At 34.6% G+C, this 22,262-nt stretch overlaps 3 protein-coding genes across 3 annotated transcripts in view; 2 read left to right on the top strand and 1 right to left on the bottom strand.

Annotated features, from left to right (window-relative positions):
- The first annotated feature begins 1,044 nt into the window (after positions 1-1,044).
- LOC145576802 (uncharacterized) lies at positions 1,045-3,439 on the top strand. Its single transcript, XM_081634510.1, has 2 exons — positions 1,045-1,284; positions 2,997-3,439. The coding sequence occupies exons 1-2, from the start codon at positions 1,149-1,151 to the stop codon at positions 3,290-3,292; spliced, it is 432 nt and encodes a 143-aa protein (XP_081490636.1). The 5' UTR covers positions 1,045-1,148; the 3' UTR covers positions 3,293-3,439.
- A 12,195-nt stretch (positions 3,440-15,634) lies between these two features.
- LOC145575646 (uncharacterized) lies at positions 15,635-17,002 on the top strand. The gene is made up of 2 exons (XM_081633477.1): positions 15,635-16,274; positions 16,335-17,002. The coding sequence occupies exons 1-2, from the start codon at positions 15,635-15,637 to the stop codon at positions 17,000-17,002; spliced, it is 1,308 nt and encodes a 435-aa protein (XP_081489603.1).
- Positions 17,003-19,803: 2,801 nt separating this feature from the next.
- Positions 19,804-22,262, bottom strand: part of LOC145574881 (uncharacterized) — a 45,970-nt gene continuing 43,511 nt past the window's right edge. Inside the window, exon 6 of the mRNA XM_081632757.1 lies at positions 19,804-19,894. Coding sequence (XP_081488883.1) covers positions 19,854-19,894 — 41 coding nt within the window. The 3' untranslated portion in view covers positions 19,804-19,853. The remainder of the gene's footprint in view (positions 19,895-22,262) is intronic.

Raw genomic sequence — 22,262 nt, 5'->3', positions numbered from 1 at the left:
AAACCACTGCAAACTGCCACCAGCGCACCCACAACATCAAACCATTGCAAATTCCTTGCTCTCTCCAACATCACCAAGCTCATCCCACACTTCAACCCCCACCGCAACACTGCAGCGAGCACATTCAGAACCAACACTGCTGCCTGCAGGCTGCAGCGCCACCTCAAAAAGCACACTCTACCAGCAGCCCCGCACCACCATAACCGACAGCCCAATCGAACAAATATCAGCCCGCAAGAAACTCTAATTCAGCCCGCAATTTTAGCATTTGGAGCCCCATAATTGGAAATTAACGCCCCAATTCAACCAAAGATTCAGAGCTCTAGAGCGAAATTGATGAAATTGGGCGGTTGAGAATTGAGATGCGTTGAATCGAATCAACGGCTGCGATTTGATGATGATTGAAGGTGAAGCGTTTGAAGATGTTGATTTTAGATGATGGTGGATGGAAGAAGCGAATTAGTGCAGCCAAAGAAAATGAACAGGGGAGGGGGGCTGATGATGTAGCGGTGGTAGTCGGGGGGAGAGGCTTAGCTCTGACGACAGGAAGGGGCTGGCTGGTCGCCGGCGAGGGGAGGGGGTGGCAGTGAGGTTTCGGGGCAGTGTTGATGGGGAAAAGGAGGTTGGACGGTGGCAGTGAGGTGGCTTGGGTGGTGGCTGAACAGTGATTGGGCCCCACTAACGGAAAAAGTAACGGCATAAGACAACAGGTAGTGAAATCTCTAATTTTGGGATTTGGTGGTAGTAAAATAAAATAAAAAATTAAACGGGTAGCAAATGTGACACGAGGTGCTTTTGCTGGTAGCAAATGTCAATTTTTCCTTTTGTCTATAATCGTACTTTTTTATTTTTTTTTTATTTTTTATTCTATCCATGATCTACTCCTATTTCTAAATACCGTTAAATAACACAAACAGGAAGTATAAATTGAGACGGAGAGAGCAATATGAAGTATTCAAAAGTCAAAACGGATTTCGGGTCAAATTTGGATGGATTAGATATTGTAAGTAGAACGGCGTCGTATTAACATTTGCCCTCCTCCATCCCAAAAGCTTGCAATTTTGCAGATGATTATTTTATCTTCCTAAAGCTCCACTCCGAAACTCCCCACTTTTAAACGTTTCGAGCAAAGTGAACCGTTTTAAATTATGGCTGCCGTTTCGTATCACGGAGAACTGATGCAGAACCGCGTGTCCGGTCGCCGGAAAATAGGCTGGTTTCTGGAAAGTATCGGAAAGTATGCAGTCGATTTTTCCGTTAATTTGTCAACAAAAGGAAAAAAAGGTTATTTATATTTCCCAATTTTCAGAATTTTTTGTGATTAAGTATAAATTGTGTAATTTGTTGGGTTAATTAATATGTGTAAAATTGTTGCAATGAATACTATGATGTAAAATTCTGAAAGAGTATAATCTACTAATTCTTGTAACTGTGTTTGGTTTATCAGCAATCTGATCATGATTTTCTGGAGATTTATGTAAGAATTATGATTTTGAAATCGATGTTGGACATTGTAGTCCACATTGTTTAGTAATTAGTACTAAAATAAATTGGGTGTTGTATTATAATAAATTTTTAAGGGGGATTTGTGAAACATAATGTGTTGAAGATTAATTAATTTATGCCAGAAAAGTGAGTTATTGTTGATGTGTTGTGTATTATGAAGCTCATTTGATGATAATTAGCAATACAAGAAAATTTAATATGATAAGCATAAGTTCTTAATATGATAAACAATTATACTAAAATGTGTAAATGATGGGTTATATTGGGGTTTTATGAGAAGTTCGTAGAAATTTATTGAGGTTAGGTGGCTAACCCGCCTTATAGGGATAATCATGCAATCATGTGGAATTTGAAGGGTGAAATTGAAGCTTGCATCAATTCACCTTTTGTTAGTAAGTCTCAAATTGTGGTTATGAACATGTGTTGTTGTGTTTTTTGTGCATCATACGACGTCGTATGCTTGGAAGATCTCGAATGTTAACTGTAAAAGGCGGCTTTACTTTAGTGTCCCTTTGTGTCTCTCTCTTGTAGCATGACTGGTTGCAAACTTGCAATTTTGCTAAATCGTAGGGATAAAATGTGTTGTTTAAGGATCTCAGGTAGTTTTAAACAATTTTTAGTTAAAGGTAGTGGAATGATGAAACCTACTGCATTAAATCATCTCAATGCATCATTAGAAATTTCATAAACATAAAACATTCATCTCTTTTTTGGGGGGTTGGGGACTTAGGTTCAAGTTTCTTTGCATTTGGACTTAGTATATACATTATAGACAATAAAAATTCTTGCAGCTTTCTATGAAGTAAAGTTTCTTTGATAAAGCTTAAAACTCTTTGAGGGTTCACAATTTTCGTGGTGAAGCTTTTCTTTTATTAGTGATCAAGGTATTCTAATGGTATTTATTTTTGTGAGTTTACAGTTCATGGAACATAACATTTTTCCGTTATTATTGGCAACTGGTAAAATAAATTCAAATCTTGTCCTGCTACTGGTTCTAGTATGCATAAGAAGATTTTTAATAAGTGTTGCTACCATCTTTGGCCTGACCTTGTGGTTTCCTTATTGATTGCTCCATTATATAAATTACTGTGTGTGTGTGGGGCGCTGGGAGAAGGGGGGGGGGGGGGGGGAGACAGGAGAGGGATGGAGGTTGAGAGATAAGAAAACAGTGCAATCCTTTATACTTTTTACTTGTATTTTATTGGATGGAAGGTTCTTTCTTAAAAAAGCAGAAATATATTTTATCGTTTGGAAAATCAATTTCAAATTCTGATGTTGTACCCCTTAACAGACCAAATAAATTAAAGGAAATTGGAAGAAAATCAAGTTTTTATGACTATCCTCCCAAAGACCCAATCAAACACAGCCCTTGTCATCTCTTTATTCCCCTCGTTCCATGTTTTAGTTATTGTAGTAAGTTGGTAACATTGTTCTCATGTTTCTACTCTGTGACCTTCATTTCATCCCTTTGTGACACTGGGTGTATCCAGGTCTCCTGCAGTTGCATAAAACAGTGCAAGAAGACTTGAAAGACCGAAGCTCCTTGAAAGTGTGCAACAACCAGGAGAATCAGAAGCCTGACAGTGACACTATGTTGAGTTCAGAAAAGGAGAATACCAAGATGGAGAAGATGCAGAAAGAGATGAATGCAATGAAGCTGAAGAATGAGATGTCTTCAGAGATACTGAAGCCAAGCTCATTCAAAAGGATTCCTCCTGAGCAGGTGGATAAAAAAAACCTTCTGATGCCAAACAGGAAAAGGATTATGATACGGTCCCGTCTATGAGCTAGACCTTATGAATCACTCATCAGTAATGTATGATAGTAAATATTACATAGTTGCTTCTGTGAGTTAGATCCGAGATTTTACAGAAGACTGATATTAAATGTATTATGTACGAAGTATATTTTAAAGCTTCAGGATTATTGGCTTCTGGTAATTTGGCATACTGATTAGTTATGGTTTGAGTTATACTCTTATACCTTCCAAAATAATCTGTGAGGTCTGTATTCCTTGTATATGTACATTTTTTTTTTTAAAAAAAATGCGAGTAAGTAGAAATGGAAGGTATATTTTTGGGATTGACGTTAGGTTGTAGACCTACAATTGAAAAGAACACACCCTTAAAAGCGAATAGATTGCACATATTTGGTGGACGACCACCAAATATGAAATTTTGGTTCCTAACCGATCTCATCTTGCGTGTTGGCTAATGGGTATAACTATTTATCCTATCTTATGTAAGCTAGTGATCCCTTTTTTTTATGACAGATTTGACACCAACTCAATGAAAGGAGTTAAGGAACTCACTGGAAGTGTCAGATTTTCTAAATACTTCTTAATGTACCAACTATTTATTTCACTCGATGCTTTGACATAGTGCCATCTATTTCACCTCTCCTTCCTGCATGTGAAAGAAGCTACGAAAATGACTGCTTGGTTTGGACCAACTCGTCAAGCTACTCAGCTGACTCGCCTCTCCTCCTCTAAACTCACCGGTGCTCCTCCTTTCATACAACGGCGAGGTTTCTCTAGCGGTGGTGGTATTCTTTCTTTTTCCTTTATTCCTCTCTGATCTTTGGCTTACTGCTGATAAAATACTAGTAATAATTATGAATATACAGACAAAATTGGCATGTTACCAACTTATTATGATACTAATATGAGTACTTTAGTAGCATCCTAAACCATTGTTAGTAGAATCCTTTATGCTGTTATGCATTTATCTGTGTGGTGGTTTGTAACTGCAGTCTAATATGGTGATCATGCTATGATTTGAGATCGAATCCCATCCGCATCATCACCCGATGTAGCTTCCTATACACTAAGAAAAATAAAATAAAATTGAGCTTCTTTCGGATGTGCTACTTGTAGGAATTCTCAAATGGTGTCTTAAAGCTGTACAAATTTAGAATGAGTTTGAATTTGCTTTGGTTGTACTCTATTCGTTTGATTAAGTCAGGGTTCATGAAATTTGATCATATCTTTGAAGGGGTGAAGAGCGAAAAAATCTTGTGAAATTGTTCATCCAAAAAGTTGCTATACTAATTTAAGAATTTGCTCAACTAACCAAATGTTGAGCATAAGACTTGAGCTTATTGTCTGGGTTAAAGTCCAAGCTAAAATCTTTTTCTGCAATTGCGTTTAGCCATGTATCTTGAGCATTTAGTGAGATTTATTGAATTTGATGTAGCTTATGTGAATTCTTCATTCACCTCAATTACTGTGCTGCATGATTTCTTGATACTCTATTTGGTTGTGTTATGTGTACTTTACCTGGTTCGATATTAAGCTTATTGTTGACAATCTTGGGATATCGTCCAAGGTTTCCCTGGAATCATGTTTAGGTTTGTTTAGGCATATATTCCTGTAGAAGTTTGAGCATTTTGTGAGTTATTGGTTGATGTATATTCTGCGGACTTACTATTTCCCCCAAGTACTCTGTACCCATGTTGATTACTTTATACTCTAGTAGTCTAGTGCATTCCATTGCTTTATTTTTTGCAATAGCATCCAAAATTTTTGGAAGAGTCTTGTTGGAGTTGTAACATGTCAAATGCCTCATTTGAAATTGAAATCTTTGTCCAATGAATTTACTTATGTTGCTTACATTGCAGATCATCATGGCCATCCGAAAGTGAACTTTTGGCAGGACCCTCTGAGCCCATCGAGATGGAAGGAAGAACAGGTGAGTGTTGTATGCTTTAATTTTTCACTTGCAATATTCCAAATATGATTTGTATTTTGATATTGTTAACAAGTTGGGTTTTTATTATGGAGAAGTCGTGCGTCACATAGTGATTTGTTTGATCAAGCAAAGGGCGGATACTGAAAAATCAGATCATACGGACTACTTAGATAGTCATATGCTAAATATCATGTGTCCAATATATATAAACTTTTTTGACATATCTATTCTAATCCTGTAATTAGTGTTTGAAATTCCGATCTGGTTTTCCAACTGGTTTATTACTTAATAAAAGAGCGAAGGAATGCTTGTTTGTGTTGTTACTCTTTCAAAAGCATTTGATAAACTGGCAGAGGTGAAAGTTTTCGTTAAAGACTTGCTAAAATGAAGTAGGGGTTACATCTTGGATTAAAGGATTACTAGGAGAATGCTCCATCATGCACTTTCGTACATTAGTTGCAAAACTTTTTTGGTTTATTTGGGCAGATTTTCTGTTGCGCTGCCATGCCACACTCTAAATTCTCATTGTTTGCAGTTTGTCATTGTTTCTCTGGCTGGTTGGGGCACACTATTCTATGGAGGTTACAAGTTCTTAACGAGAGACAAAAAAGGAAAGAAAGACGAGGTTAGCCATGTTTATTGTTGCTGTCGTGACAATGCCTCATCACTCCCATCCCCCATCCCCAAAAAAACAAGAAATGGGAAACAACTTCCTTCTAAGATTGTTAAAACTTTCAACAGTACACATTGTTCTGAGTAGTATGTCAGCTTTAAGTCCCGATGTAGTCATGTAGATAAAGGACATTGTTCATGTAGTAGAATGGCACAGCAGAGCTGATGATGTTCTTGTTAGGTTATTCTCCCCAAATCATAGTTAATTAATATTATTATTGTACTAATAATATTAATGTGGTGAGAAAGAAGAAGAATGAATGCATGTTGCCTTTGGACGGTTGGAAGAAGTTTGTGGACTAATTTAATAAAGTCCAACTTGATTGAGCATTAAATGGTGTCGATGACTTTAGACATAATATGTCTAGTTTGGGGGGATAAGCTCTTCCAAGTGTTGACTTGGTTGCTTGTGTAGGTGAGAAGTTTGGTGAGGTACGTTGAAGAAGCCAAGGTGGATGGCATGTGGTAGAAAGCTTATGTGAGAAGCTTTGCACATATGTGTATATATATGTGATGTGCCGTGTGTGTTGAAGGGTGTGTGTGTGTGGGGAGATACACCATCAAGGAGGAGACTAGCAAAATGTAGTTTGCTAGTAATAAAAAGAAGGGTATGTGCGAGATGGCACACACCGTGTAGAAGTGGAGCTAGCAAGATATAGCTAGCAAGTGAACGTAGAAGTGAGGGAGGAACAAACAAGAGGCAAACACAATATTAGTGTGAGGGGTATTTTAGAATTAGTATAAGTACCAATGTTAAGGGTACTTAGTGTAGACTATTCTAAAATACATTGTATCTAATATTGTAATTGTAGTGGTGGTCATTGTACTCCCTTAATTATTGCTAGTGAAGTTGTTTCGTCCATGGAGATCCGGACTGTGGTTTTTCCCCTTATTGAGGAGGGGTTTTCCACGTAAAAACTTGTGTGTTGTTTTTGTTGTTTCGTATTTTATTATTCTTCCCGATATTGTGTTTATCTGTTGCTCCGTCCCCAATAGTTCTTCGTATTAGTCCTGTTAGCTGCACACCTAAGTAAATTGGGTTCCTCCTCTCAAATAAAATGAATATGTAAGTAAGTAGGATTCTTGGAAGGGAATTGGGATGGCAAAGTCTTAGTTGAATACAGTAACTTATTTGGAGATTAGGTTGGACTAAATCACTATTGAAGTGTCTTTTTAGGAGCACTTTTTTTCTATGTTAGTGCAAGATGGTACTCTTGCCTGAACTTGCTCTTGACCAATTAGCAAGTGTTTGGTTCTCTAGTTGTTGATGAAATATAATGTTATTGTTCTGTTTATTCAGTAACCTTTTTGTCGAGAATAATTATGAGTATACTTTGTCTTATGAGACTACGAGTGGGAGAGAGGGTAGTTTCTTTATAGTCGTTTGTTAAAAATTTTCGTTGGAATTAGTTCCTTAACGGGGGCGGGCTTCCTTAAATTGTTGAATGAAGCTTATTTTGTTTTTGCTCTCTGATTGTAGGTTAGGTTAATACAAGTATGTCTTATTGTTAGTTTTTGTCATTTAAAGATTTTCTTCCATTCAATGACACTCGGTCTAGATACAATGCTCATCTACCCCCCGTTTCCTCTAATCAGTCGTACAAAATTGAACTTTTAAATGTTCATCCTCACTTGTCTATCCTCATTTGTCTTTTGCAAAATGTTGCGGATTCACCTAAGTGAGACATTGACGTATATTGAACATATTAAAATTCAAGCGGTCACATTGGGTGTAATTAATTGAAGCTAGTGTTATACCATCTCTGTTTTCATTGTTTGGGCTTTCACTTGTGTATCATGTTATGTGCATCATACATTATCTATTAAGGACATGATAATATCTTTTTAGAATGGTTTGTGTGTTATGAATATATTTTCTTCAACAAATCCATGGAAAGTATCACATTTGGAGAAAGTTATATATTTTTCTTTGATAAGCTCGAAATAATTAAGTTTTAAGCTCATGTTTTTAATTTGAAAATTTAAGTTCAGAATAAGTTTTATACGAGTACATTTCTTTGATAAGCTCCGAATGATTTTTGCATTAATAATGATATATTTAAGGAATCCTTGAGGTTGTATAAAACATTTAAATATTTAACAACCAATTGCAACATTACCTGTTGTGTTCTTAAGCAACAATATGGTTGTCAACACTATTTCCAGCAAACAATATAGCATCGGCGGTAAAAAAATGCAAACATGTTATATACCATATCAGACCTTTTTTTTTTTTACAAGAAAAAAAGGTTTAATAAAGAAAATAACATTTTCTGATAACTCATCTAAAGATATGGAAAATTAACATTTGACTGTAAAAACAATGCGAGAAGAATAGAAAACCATTGTCTTCTTAATATGAATATAGATTCTTATTTTTCTCATAATTCCATTGAACATATTTTTTCCCAAACAAAAAACCTAAACTATAATATGGAAAGAAGGGATGCAATTTTATATAACATCATACATACAGTTTCATGTAATTTGTTAATACGTAATAATTTTTCATATAATTTGTCACATGAAAAGGGATGCAATTATTAGTTTATTACGCAATTCCATTTATATTGTTTTTAAATAATGAATACAAATAAATTTATTTATATATGTAACTAGTAACTAGCCGCGCGATCGGATAAAATTTGTTAGTTAAATATTATGATTAAATTTTTTTTATTGTATAGTATGATTGCTTTATGCTTAATTTGAATCAAATTACATGTAAAACTAAATTAAATTTTATAAATATTACTTATAACTTAATGCATTATTCTTAGTTCTAAAATTATATCCTCACCCTTTTCTCCTATTTATTTCTAAACAAATTTTTACCTACAAACATTACAATAAGATCTAAGTTTTTTTTATTTAAAAAAAAATCAAATTAACATTAATAACTACAAAAAAACCAAAATCAAATTTAAATTGTAAATTGAAAAAGTTAACAAAATAAAAAAAAAAAGTTTAGGATCTAATCCAAAATTAAACCAAAAAAAAATTAAAAAAAAAATTAAAATCACAATCAAATTTGAAGTATAAAATAAAAAAAACCTTATAAAATTTAAATAGTACTCTAGTTTTTTTTTTTAGCATGACATGAAATTATAAATAAATTTATAAAAAAACAAATTTGTAAAAAACGAAAATAAAAAATTATGAATATCTTTGAAAAACGGTAGATGAATTTAAAGCTTAATTTATTTAAAATAAATAAAAAAAAAATTCACAAAAAAAAAAAAATTAAAAACGAATTTTTGGAAATAAATTTGGAAAAACATACCAAAAAAACAGAATAAATTTGAAATAGAAAAGAATTGTTTAAAAATGATGATGAAAAATAAAATGAATATGAAAAATAAAATGAATCACTAAATTAAAGGTAAAAAAATCATATCACATTAAATGTGAATTGTTAGGATTGCTCCCATTGGGATGATTTTCTAATAGATTTCAGTCATGTATAAACTTATTTTGTATATTTATTTTCTAATTCTTTTTGAATTTTAATAATAATATTTTGGTGGAGTATACTAAGCTCAGTTAGTTATTGATTAGTTATGGAATGAGGTGTGTATAATGTAACTAACAAAAAAAACTTAAAAAGAAAAAAAAATTGCGAATACTCAATTTGTAGGAACCCGATTATATCGGATCAGATCATATAATTTCCGCTGTAACTACCCGAATTCTCTCTCCATTAAATTAATCATACATACATGCAAATTCATGTAATTTGTCAATAAATAAATAAGTTTGATGTAATTTGTCATATGAAATGGGATGCAAGTATTATGCAATTGCATTTATATGTTTTTTAATCATTAAGATGAATTAATTTCATCATAATTGATTAAAATTGATTGGACGTTTGTTGATAAAAATGCGAAATATCACCGAATGTAACATGGAAATTACCGGAGAATCGGATGAAATGCTGATTGTTAATGCGATTTCTCTGGTCGGAATTCGAATACTAGAGAGTTTTGATATCAGTAAATCCATGTCGTTTTCCATATTTGTCATCTTTGAAAGTAAGAGGAAGGAAAGGAGAGAGAAAACTAAAATACGTAGAGTGTTTTGTATTTTTCTAAATTAAGTGTTTCTAAACATAGAATGAAATACAGAGTAATTGAGTAAGTTTCTCGATCCATTCACCTCAATTTTATTGCCTATGTGACTTTTTACAACCATTAAAGTATTAAAAAATTAATATTATGTATTAAAAAGTTAATATTATATTTTTATCCTTACCTTTTAAAAAGTCACAGGCTTTTATGAATAGTGTGAGGATATTAATAGGAAAATTTGTGTAAAACTACCCTAAATATAGGCTGATTTGTGAACAACTACTCGTTTTAAAAAATATTGTTTAAAACTGCCCATAAGATGGCAAATGTTTGTCTAGCACTACCCATAAACAGTTTCCGTCCAATTAAGCCATTTTTGGGGCACACTCTTACGATTTCCCACTCAATTCTCTCCTCCTTCATTACTTTCCCTCTAAACTCGTCCAAAAATCTAAATTCAACACAATTTATCACTAAATATGGAAATGTTTTAAGCTATTGTTTCAATTCTTGGTATATTTAATTGGTTTAGGGTTCTTCATTTACTTCAATTAACATAATTAGGGATTCAATTTAGGGTTTAGGGTTTAGGGTTTCAATTCAGTTTGGGGATTTTAATTTCTAGGGTTTATGGCTTGAATTGAATTAGGGGTTTTGCTAATTTCGTCAATTAAAAATTTAGGGTTCTAATTTGAGCAATAAAAAATTAGGGGTTTTTCACATGTTCAACAATTTATAATTTAAAAGCTACGAATTTCACAATAATTTCAGCATTTACTTTGCCCTTTCCTCTAACCATTGATAATTTCACCCTTTGACATATAATTACTGAAAGCAGTAAGAAGATGAAGAGGAAAGAGAGAGACAGCAAAGAAAAGGGCTATAGGTCTTGTTAATTTTCCGAAAAAGGGATGATTTTTTGAGATTTACTTAGGTTAGTTTAAGATGGTGAAAGGTAAAGAAGAGGAGTAGATTTAAGCTAACTTTCTTTATAGCTATTTTGTGCCCCAATGGTTAGCTACTAGCTTGCTAATTAAATAAGTTTGACTTTCTCAATTAGCCCTATAAATTTAATTATTTTAATATATTAATCTCCAATAATTTTAGAAACTTTTTTGCCAAAAGCTAAGCTAATTGTGTTTTTTAGCTCCAATGGTCAAACTAGTAGCTAGAGACTTTTGAAAATTGCAAGCAAGCCCCTATCTACAAACATTGGAGTTGCTCTAATAGTATATCAGCTTTATAAAAATAGTATATCAAACATTTACATTTCTAAAACTAAACATTTACCTTTCTAGAACTTGATAAAATTTGTCACTTTCTCACTAAATTTAATTGGGAAATTCTCTCTGGTAATCACCAACTTTTATTTTTTCTTAGTGGTAAAGTCTGAAATTTTTAATTATCAATGGTAATCACGAATTAATATTATTACGCCAATGATAACATTGATGATAATAAAATATCATTAAACGATTAACCACGGTTAATCAATTGTCCATGGTTAAGTAACATTGAATTTACATTAGTACTCTTCAACTTTTTTTAAAAAAAAAAACAAAAAAAATTCCAAACCCCTCCCCACTCACCCAACCACCAGCCAACCGCCACCCTCCCTCGTTGCCGGTGCTCAGCTCGGATGACGGCGTCGCAAATCCCCCCCCACCGGAGACCCCCACCATCGACACCTCAATAATCCCAATACGAGCATCGACACGCCGTTTTTGACCCTCTGATCTCGAAATTAAAAGCAGGATTTGAAGAAGATGATGAAGAAGAAGAAGAATTGATGCCGAATTTAGCTTTACCTTGAGGTTTGAACCCATAATCGCTTAATACAATCCCTAAAAATCATTTATTTTTTCTTTCCTCTCAATCTATCTTCAATTAAGCACGAGTCCACGATTGAGGAGAGAAAATGACAGATGAGGGAGAAATTGGGGGCAAAATTAACGTTAATAAAAAGGGGAAATGGGGTTGGAGAAGATGATCATTTTGGGGAAAATTTTTATTTCCAAAAATTGGTTATTGGTAGTGGATCTAATCTAATGGAGTTGAAGAAATAATGGAGGAATGTTAAAAAGAAAAGAAAGAAAAAGAAAAGGTGAGGAATTTGTGGTAGAAGAAAGAATTAATGAAGGTGGAAAGAAAAAGGAAGAAGAAAGAAGGTTGGAGTAAATTAAATGGGGGTAGTTGTGTCTTTTTATAGTCCTAATAGTTAAACCATGGTTAAAAATTAACAATTTATTTAACTTAATTTACCATTGACTTAGTAATATTAATGTGTGATTACCATTGATAATTAAAAGTTTCAGACTTTACCACTGAGAAAAAAATAAAAATTCGTGATTACCGGAGAGAATTTCCCAATTAATTTAATTTAACTCTACTAAAGTTTCAAAAAATATTGCACAGTTACAATATCAACATATCTATCGGCTATATACAAATAATTATAATAAAATACCATGCTAATTCATTTGGGCCAATTGTAAAAACTCTTTCAAAGACTAGCCATAGCGCGCATCCAGAATCTCTAGTATGATAAAAATTATAAAATATAAATACTCGTAATAATTTGCAAAAGAACTACAAAATTGAAAATACAGTTGCTTTGGACTGTACATGAAATTATGAAGAGTTCCCGGTGAACTTAGACACGTATTTAATTAGATGTCAAATGATCATACATTGTAATCCTTTGTAAACTAACGAGATTTTATGGTCAAAGATTTTAAAGTTTGACCCGAATATTTGCAGTCGGGCAAAAAATTAGGGACAAAAGGAGTAGTTTATATAAAAATAAAGCACTGTAGCAAACCCTTCGTTACCAGCTATTTGATTCGATGAAAATTTGTCAAAAATAAGTTAAATTTTTAGTCGGTCTTCTCAAAATAAGTCAAACCTTCAATTAACTCAAAACAAGTTAACTTTATACGAGTAGAATATATTCTTAAAATTAGGCAAACCCGATTGGGTTAGGAGGTAATTTATTCGGGTAAGAAATGTCACGTGTCATAATGTGGTTGGTCATTTATAAAAAAAAAAGTAATTAAAAATTTATCCAAAAAAAACTTTTATCATTTTATTTCAATTTAACAAAGAATAAAAGAAATTCAGCTTTAAAAAAAAATTTGAATCTATCTTCTCCTTACATCTCATCAATGTTGCAATATTCATAGGTAAAATTCCAAAATATATTGTCTAAGTTCTTGGAGAGTTCTTCATAATTTCATGAATAGTTCATAACATGCTATTAGTCCAATGGAGCTTTAAGAGCATCAATAATGGGGGGTTCTTAGGTGGTTCTTAAGGAGAGAGAAAATATAAGAGCTAGTTCTTAGGTGAGAAATGGGAGTTTCTAATTTAGAAATTGTGTTAAGGGATTCTGAAATAAGCAATGGGTCTTGAAAATAAGAACTGGTGATGAGTTAGCATTAAACGACATGGGTGCCACTATAATGTATGTGCGTTTTGATAAAAATATCCACCGAAACTCTGCATTTTGGTAGAGCAAATTCAGAGAAATGCAGAAAGCCTCCAACATTTACACATGGCAAATGCATTCATGCAAAAGAGCTCCAACGGCTCTTTTACTGAATGCATGCATGTAAATCACTTTTTTTTTTTTTTAAAGAATTTAAGTTGAATTTTTTTTTAACAATGTAATAGTAATATGTAACGGTTATTTAATTTGTTTTTACAATATAAAAGTAGATAACTTGATCACCAAAATTACCATACTTCAATTTTTTGTAAAAATTTTTTCCTTTCATAATTAATATATATTTCTCAACATGGAAAAAAATAATCCAAATTATAGATTACCCAACTACACAACAAATATAAATTACCCTATAAATCCAAATTACATAATGGATAATCAAAATCTTCAATATTATCCAAACAATCAAAATTACCCCACTTATCAAAATTATCCCAATAATCCAAATTTTCCCACCCATCCAAACTACCCAATAAACCCAAATTTTCAAGTAAATCCAAATATAAATCCTAATTTTCATCCTTCTATTAACCATCACCAAAACATGGGGAATAACATTTCAACTTCATCTTTTTCCCCATACTCCACTCAAAATTCTTCAAATTATTTTACAAATATGTTAAATGGTACAAATTTGTCAAGTGTCGGGGAATCTGAAGGTGAGGATGTGGTTAATCATGGTTGTGGAGGTTCAGGGTCCGGTGTATCTCTTAGTAACATTAACATTAATTCTGTGGCAGAAGAAGAAAATGAAGGTGATAATGATGAACCAACACCAACAACTTCAAGTGGTAAAGGGAGGAGGATATCTTGGAATAAGGCCCAAGATAACCTTTTAATTAGTGGATGGCTCAATTATGCTCCTGATAAAGTAAATGGTACTAATCAAACCGGTGAAGCATTTTGGAGTAAGATAGTAGACTACTACAACAAGCATCGTAGTGGGGGAAGATCAAGAGAACTTCAACAACCCAAGTGTCGCTGGCAAAAAATACGACTTGCAGTTGCAAAATATGCAGCATGTGTTGATCTATGCAAACAACGAAATAAAAGCGGTGAGTGCACTTTAGATGTCACTAATGAAGCTAACGCAATTTATTATTCTGATATGGATGAAGATTTTAAGTTTGACTTTGCATATGAAAGATTAAAAAACCAACCTAAATTTATGAATGCATTTGTGTACACCACCGATTCATCAACACCCTTATTTGATCCTCCAAATTATCAAACTCCAAGTGGTATCAATCAATCTAGAGGAAGTGAGGGGAGTGAAAAAAGATCAAGACTAGACGAAAGTGGAAATTTTTCTTCGTCATCTGCAGAAAGAACACCACAAAGTGCTAACCCCCTAACACGACCAGGGGGTCAAAAGGCAGCAAAAAGGAAATTGAAGATGAAGGCAACTGATGTTGTTGATCCTTTGCAAGAGAAACTTGCAAGTATACAACATTCAAACGAAGAAACTGCAAAGGCAGTGAAGGAGTTCGTTGAGGTTGAACGAATTAGAGAGGAAAGAAAAAGACAAGCCCAAATCATGAAAGAACGGGAATTAAAATATCAACTACTACAAGCATTACTAAGTCGAGATACTTTATCAGAGGAAGATGAAGCTCGTAAAAATAAGTTGTGGGACGAATTAATGACCATGTAATGACTTTATTTTTAAACATCATTGTTAATTTAATGTAATTGTAGTTTATCAATAGTTGTTATGTTTAATTACTACTAGTTAATCGTACCAACATAATTCTTAATTGTATCAGTGTAATTCTTAATCGTATTAGTGTAATTCTTAATCTTATTAGTTATGTTGTATTGAAAAAACAAAAAAACATGCTTATGTTTGTAATTTTAAAACGACAAAAGACCAAATAGTACAAACATGTTGAAATATGAGTCAAAAACCACGTACATAAATAATTTTGAGGCATTTTCTTTTGCAGGTGAATTATCGATGTACTCAGAGCTCTTCTGCCGACATCAATAGCATTGTATTGATATAATATGACTTTTGTGTGACAATGCATGGTGTGTCACGTGTCTTTCATGGCACATCAATTATTTACAAGCATCTTTAACTTTTCAAATCTATATAATAACACCTTGTACATTAATGTTTACACAACTTACAATTCAATTCCTCTCTTATTTCACAAAAATTTCAATACGCAGCATCTTCAAAAATAATTATGGCTTCTAGTTCAAGTTCAAGTTCAAGCTCTGCAAGCTTAGACCATGAAAATCCAAACCCCCGATCACAAGTCCGGCAAATGGCTCGTAATTGGGTAATGGAAATGCCACATCGCAATCAAATTGTAGCTGAAACTGTTACCGAGCTCACTAGAAGGAGTTCAACTTCTCAAAGGCAGAGGAAGAATCGTTCTCCCAATCGACCAAGAGATCATGTTGCCGGTCACAACCGGTTATTCTTAGATTATTTTGCTGAGAATCCAGTATATACTGATGATCAATTTCGACAGAGGTTTAGGATGAAAAGGTCGTTATTTATGCATATAGTTGAAAGAGTCCAACAACGCGATCCATGGTTTCAACAAAAATATGATGCAGTAGGTAAGCCCGGTTTTTCACCACTACAAAAATGCACTGCAGCTATGAGATTATTGGCATATGGAGTAGCAGCTGACCAAATCGATGAGTATGTCAGAATTAGTGAGAAAAGCTCACTCAATGCCTTAAGTAGATTTGTTGATGTTATAATTGCCGAGTTTCAAGACGTGTATTTGAGGAAGCCAAATGAAGAAGACTTACAAAGGCTATTGCACATTGGAGAGGTGCGTGGATTCCCAGGCATGTTGGGAAGTATAGATTGTATGCATTGGGAGTGGAAAAATTGTCCAACTACTTGGCAAGGACAATTTCAAGGTCGAGATGGTAAATCTACAATAATATTAGAAGCAGTTGCATCGGCAGATTTATGGATTTGGCATGCTTTTTTTGGAGTTCTGGGCTCATCAAACGACATCAATGTACTAAATCGATCTCCAGTTTTTAATGATATTTTTGAAGGAAGAGCGCCACCAGTCAATTTTGAAGTAAATGGTCACCAATACAATATGGGATATTACCTAGCAGATGGTATATATCCAGAATGGGCAACTTTTGTGCAAGCATTTCGACTTCCACAAGGTCGAAAAGCAAAATTATTTTCGCAACGCCAAGAGTCGGTACGAAAAGATGTTGAGCGTGCTTTTGGAGTTCTCCAGGCTAGATTTGCTATAATACGAAACCCGGCACTAATATGGAAAATAGAAGTTGTGCAAAAAATAATGATAGCTTGTATCATATTGCATAACATGATTGTTGAAGATGAACGACAAGGTTACCTTCACAATGAAGAGTATGGAGATTTTAGGCAGTTGGATCAAGCAGAAAATGATGATGACTCGCCAACTAATTATAATGTACGTTGGCGTGCCGATATGCAAACATACCTAAGGAATAGGATGAGAGTACGAAATAGGGGAACCCATATTCAATTGCGAGATGACTTAATGGAACATATCTGGGATCGGTTTGGTCATGATGGTGAGGAATAAAATGTATTTTTATTCCTATTAATTTTAATTTCTGAATGTATTTCTTTGTCTCTTTTAATTGTGTTTATGTTTTTCTTACTATTGTTAATGTGTTATTGTATGCAAAAGTTCTCATCTCCATATTCAATATTAATGCCAATTTTTTTTAAGTACATTATATAACTCATATTTAACAATACATTTGTATGTTGTTTAATACCAAAAAACAATAATTAAAAAAAACAAGCATATATACTAGTAGTAGTAGTAGTAGTAGTAGCAGTAGCAATAATAATAATAATAAAAGTGTTCCTCAAAAAAAAAAAGTGTTGTTGGACAAATATAATAATGATGGAGCAATTATTAAAAGTAAGAGAGAGAAAGAAGAGAGAGATTAAGATATAGTGTTAAGACCTAATGCATTTCTTTGGGTATATGAAGGGTGGAGCTTAATAAGAATTTATGATGATGTGAAACAAGAGAGAGAATAAGAACTACCATATAAGAAACAATGCATTATTGATGCTCTAATCTAGCTATTTTTATAAAACTTTTCATAATTCTTGCAAATTATTCTTACTATATGACTGACGTGCATATTCATTTATATATCGAAGCCATAATTTGAAAGCTGTGGTAAATATTTTCTAAATGTAATATAAAAATTAAAGTATATCATTAAAGCAATATTATACAATTATAAACAGTAGATGATGTATGTATATGAAGAATGATGCATTTAGCTACTTCCTATACATGGACATGAATATAAGACTAAAAAAATGCAAACTTTATACAATGTGGATTTTATATTAGATTTTATATAGCATCATGAGTTCCTGCTAGCATTATTTGGCAAGCCCGAGGCTACGTTTGATTCACTTTGAACTGTGATGGTGCTGCAACCATCATTAGACACTATGCTGGCAACTTTGTCTCTGCATTTGCCACAAACTTTGACTACTGCTCAGCTTTTAGAGCTGAAGTTGTGGCCCTAACTAGAGGCTTGGAACTTGCAAAAAACTTACACATTGCTAGGCTGAAAATCCAAACGGATAATGTTGCTTTCATATAGGCTCTAGGCAAATCATTAATCCCTAGGGGAGAGAATATTCATGACATCAAATATGGTAAAGAGCTAATTGAGGCGAATCAGTGGGAAATAATGGTTGTTCATGTGTATCGACAAGGAAACCGAGCAGGGGATTGGTTGGTCAACCGCGGAGCTACTCAATACTCTCAATTAGATTTAATCAATTTATTCCAGTAGAATTAAGTCGTATTTTAAAGGAGGATGTTCGAGGGGTGGCTATTCTATATTTCTATGCCTTGTACCTCTATAGGTTACTTTGTTTTTTCTTGTTTATTTGCTTTGTTGTTTCTATTTTCTTTCTCACCTTCTAGCCTCATTTGAATAGAAAAACTATATATTCAACCCCTCCCTTATTTATTATTATTATTTTTATTTTTATTTTGGCTGAATCTCATTCATTAAATTTACACTATATTTGGATAACAATAGTGAAGGGAAAGGAGGGAGAAAGGGAAAACCATTTTCCTTTCAAATTTCTCCAACAATAGAGGGATTTGGTTCATTAAAAGAGGAAGGAAAATTGATCCTTCTAATTCCAAACAAAGGATGATCTTTCTTTTCCCTCCATTTCTCTCTTTAGAATGTAATTAAGTGTTGTTAATAACACATTTAAGAAGTCCTGATTTTGCACTTATGGTGTAGGCTCATATATATGTTAGTAGGTAAACTTGGCCAGATTTTGTACTAGTGGCACACCGACACATATAAATTGCATGACTAACAAAATTTTGTAATAGAATTCAAGATAACAATTACAGCATATATGTACAATTCTATAAGAATGTAAGTCACATTACATGAAGAGTAGTGGCATGGAGCCGTATGCCAAGCTTTTACATTCTAGCCTCATCCTACAGATTACATGAAGAGTAGTGGCATGGAGCAATATGCCAAGCTTTTACATTCTAGCGTGAGGCCGACTCTCATCAAGCTCATCCTACAGATTACATGAAGAGTAGTGGCATGGAGCAGTATGCCAAGCTTTTACATTCTAGCGTGAGGCCGACTCTCATCAAGCTCATCCTACAGATTACATGAAGAGTAGTGGCATGGAGCAGTATGCCAAGCTTTTACATTCTAGCGTGAGGCCGACTCTCATCAAGCTCATCCTACAGATTACATGAAGAGTAGTGGCATGGAGCAGTATGCCAAGCTTTTACATTCTAGCGTGAGGCCGACTCTCATCAAGCTCATCCTACAGATTACATGAAGAGTAGTGGCATGGAGCAGTATGCCAAGCTTTTACATTCTAGCGTGAGGCCGACTCTCATCAAGCTCATCCTACAGATTACATGAAGAGTAGTGGCATGGAGCAGTATGCCAAGCTTTTACATTCTAGCGTGAGGCCGACTCTCATCAAGCTCATCCTACAGATTACATGAAGAGTAGTGGCATGGAGCAGTATGCCAAGCTTTTACATTCTAGCGTGAGGCCGACTCTCATCAAGCTCATCCTACAGATTACATGAAGAGTAGTGGCATGGAGCAGTATGCCAAGCTTTTACATTCTAGCGTGAGGCCGACTCTCATCAAGCTCATCCTACAGATTACATGAAGAGTAGTGGCATGGAGCAGTATGCCAAGCTTGAGGCTGACTCTCATCAAGCTCATCCTAGAGAAATAGCTACACTACATGATGAATTACATACTGACAATAAGATTGTATATATATATACTACTTGATGAATTACATACTGACAATAAGATTGTATATATATGATGAATTACAACCTGACAATAAGATTGTAGTATATATCTACATCCTTTCTATATTTGCAACTTAAAAACTTGATTTGCTACACCAAAGACCAAACCTGATTACTGAGAATATAAAAAAAGTTTAAAGTTCAAAAAATTGGAAAATGACGCATTATCTCAAAACCCTTTTTTTTTCTTTCTGAGAATAAGTAATCGGAGCCTTATATTAATAATTTATCCATCAGTACATACGGGGAAACCTCACAAGGACTTTGTAATTTGCTCACTACCAAAAGGCGTTAAGCGAGCTAGATTATGGGCAACAATGTTGCTACTACGCTTAACATGACTCCAATTAACAGAAATAAAAGAGGAACTAAGAAACAAAATATCATCTAAAAGAGAGTCTAGATCAGAGAAGAAAATAGAACCCTTGCACAACCGCTTGATGAGAACTTCACAATCAGTTTCAATGATGATATTCGAAAGATCGAAGCGCTTGGCTAGTCTCATTGCAAAGAAGCACAACCTTTCCCTCAGCAATGATTTGCAGCCAATGAGCCCTGTTTTGACGAGTAGCAGCGAAGAGGATCTCACCCTCGTGATTTCTGGCGACCACACCCATCCCAATCCACCCCTCTTCACCCAAGGAGGCGTCGCAGTTGAGCTTAATGGGCCCTTCAGGCAGGGCTTTCCACGTCTTCGAGCTGCTGCAGGAGCGTTTCCTAATACCTCCATATATTTTCTTTGTGTAAGCCATACAATCAGCAGCTAGACGAAAGACGCGATCAACAATTATGGGATGATATAATTCCTTTCCATTAAAAATCGTTTCATTTCTTCTGAACCATATATTCCACAAAAGAAAACCTCCCCTGCATTTCTTCTTATTGTCCAACTTAGATCATGATACAATTAAGTCTAAAAAGGATATTCCAGAAGGCCAAATAGACATCTCAACGCAATCACACTCCACCCAAAGTTCACGCACAGTTGGGCAATCAAAAAGGGCGTGGCAGACGGTTTTGGGGCAGTTTACACACCACGGGCAGTCTGTGTAATTAACCATATGCCTGCGATTTAGATATGCACGAGTAGGAAGGGTACCTGTACAAATACGCCAAAGGAAATGTCGGGCCTTGGGAGTGACATCCATGCCCCAGATTTCAATCCATGCCTTGTGAAAGTTATCAAGGTTGCAACCTTTCCTGAGCATATAAGTCGTTTTCACCGAGTAATTACCATCCATCGAAAAGCCCATGAGATAGAGTCGGGGTTGCCAACAGAGCTTAGAGGCAGAGCAAGAATGATGCGTATATCATCCCATTAAATAAGCTTTCAATACGATTAATATCCCACTCCCTCAAGGAGTGGTCAATCAAATCTCTTACATAAATTACTTCTTTTGAACAAGAGGTAGTGATGAATCTACTCTCCCCACTGCTAATCCAAGGGTCAGACTAAATATTCACAATAGAACCATTGCCAATACGCCAAACCATTCCTTCTTTGATCAAACTCTTTGAGGACCAAATGTTGCGCCACGAGAAGCTTCCCCCTACACCTAGATTGGCATCAAGAAAGTTCTTTCCCTTATAATACTTTGCACTAAGTACTTTATTTAAAAGGGAATCAGGATTGGTGGCTATTCTCCAGGCTTGACGCCCAAGGAGGGCATCATTGAACACTCTTAAATCTCTAAACCCCATACCCCCTAAGCACTTGGGAGTACAAAGGTCCTTCTAACTCTTCCAGTGGACTATTCTTTTTACCTCATCTTCCCCCCACCAAAACTGCACCATCATGGCATGAATCTCATCAATGATTCCAGAAGGAATTTTATAAACCCCCATGATGTAAGTAGGGATAGCCTGTATCACCGACTTTAGAAGCACCTCCTTTCCCGCTCTAGAGAGAAATTTTTCCTTCCACCCCGATAGTTTTTTCCATATTCTATCTTTAAGAGCCGCAAAGATCATCTTTTTTGATTTTCCTATTATGGTTGGCACTCCAAGATATTTATCATGATTGTCCACTCATCGCATTGCAAGTATCCCAACAACTCATCTTGTACTGTGGTACTAAATCCCCTGCTGAAAGAGACCTCCGATTTTTCATAGTTAATTTTCTGACCGGAAGCTTGTTCATATATGTCAAGAATTTCGACAATTTTCGAACACTCCTTTCGGTTGGCTCTTGCAAAAAGGAGACTATCATCCGCAAAGAGAAGGTGAGAGATAGTCGGACCACAACGGCTAGCTTTAGCCCCATGAATAAAGCCATCATGCAAAGCTTTCCGAAGCAACCCTGAAAAAGCATCTACAACAAGAATAAAAAGATACGGGGACAAGGAGTCTCCTTGTCGGAGACCTCTAGAAGGAACCACTGAGCCACAAACGTTGCCATTGATTATAAAAGAATATTTGACCGACGTCACACAATCCATGACTACATCAACCTATCTATCCGCAAAACCCATCTTCAAAAGCAG

The sequence above is a fragment of the Chenopodium album genome, chromosome 13 (assembly GCF_948465745.1).
Source record: "Chenopodium album chromosome 13, dcCheAlbu1.1, whole genome shotgun sequence".
Lineage (NCBI taxonomy): Eukaryota > Viridiplantae > Streptophyta > Magnoliopsida > Caryophyllales > Amaranthaceae > Chenopodium > Chenopodium album.
The sequence above is the reverse complement of the archived record's forward strand: the minus strand, read 5'-3'. Positions and strand labels throughout refer to the sequence as shown.

What these genes read in the sequence shown, in the direction of transcription:
- LOC145576802 (XM_081634510.1), top strand. Translation starts at nt 1,149, where the DNA reads ATGGCTGCCGTTTCGTATCACGGAGAACTGATGCAGAACCGCGTGTCC. An exon ending in GTCAACAAAAGGAAAAAAAG is followed by an intron (nt 1,285 to 2,996) that starts GTTATTTATATT and finishes GGGTGTATCCAG; the next exon opens with GTCTCCTGCAGTTGCATAAA.
- LOC145575646 (XM_081633477.1), top strand. Translation starts at nt 15,635, where the DNA reads ATGGCTTCTAGTTCAAGTTCAAGTTCAAGCTCTGCAAGCTTAGACCAT. An exon ending in CATGTTGGGAAGTATAGATT is followed by an intron (nt 16,275 to 16,334) that starts GTATGCATTGGG and finishes TTCAAGGTCGAG; the next exon opens with ATGGTAAATCTACAATAATA.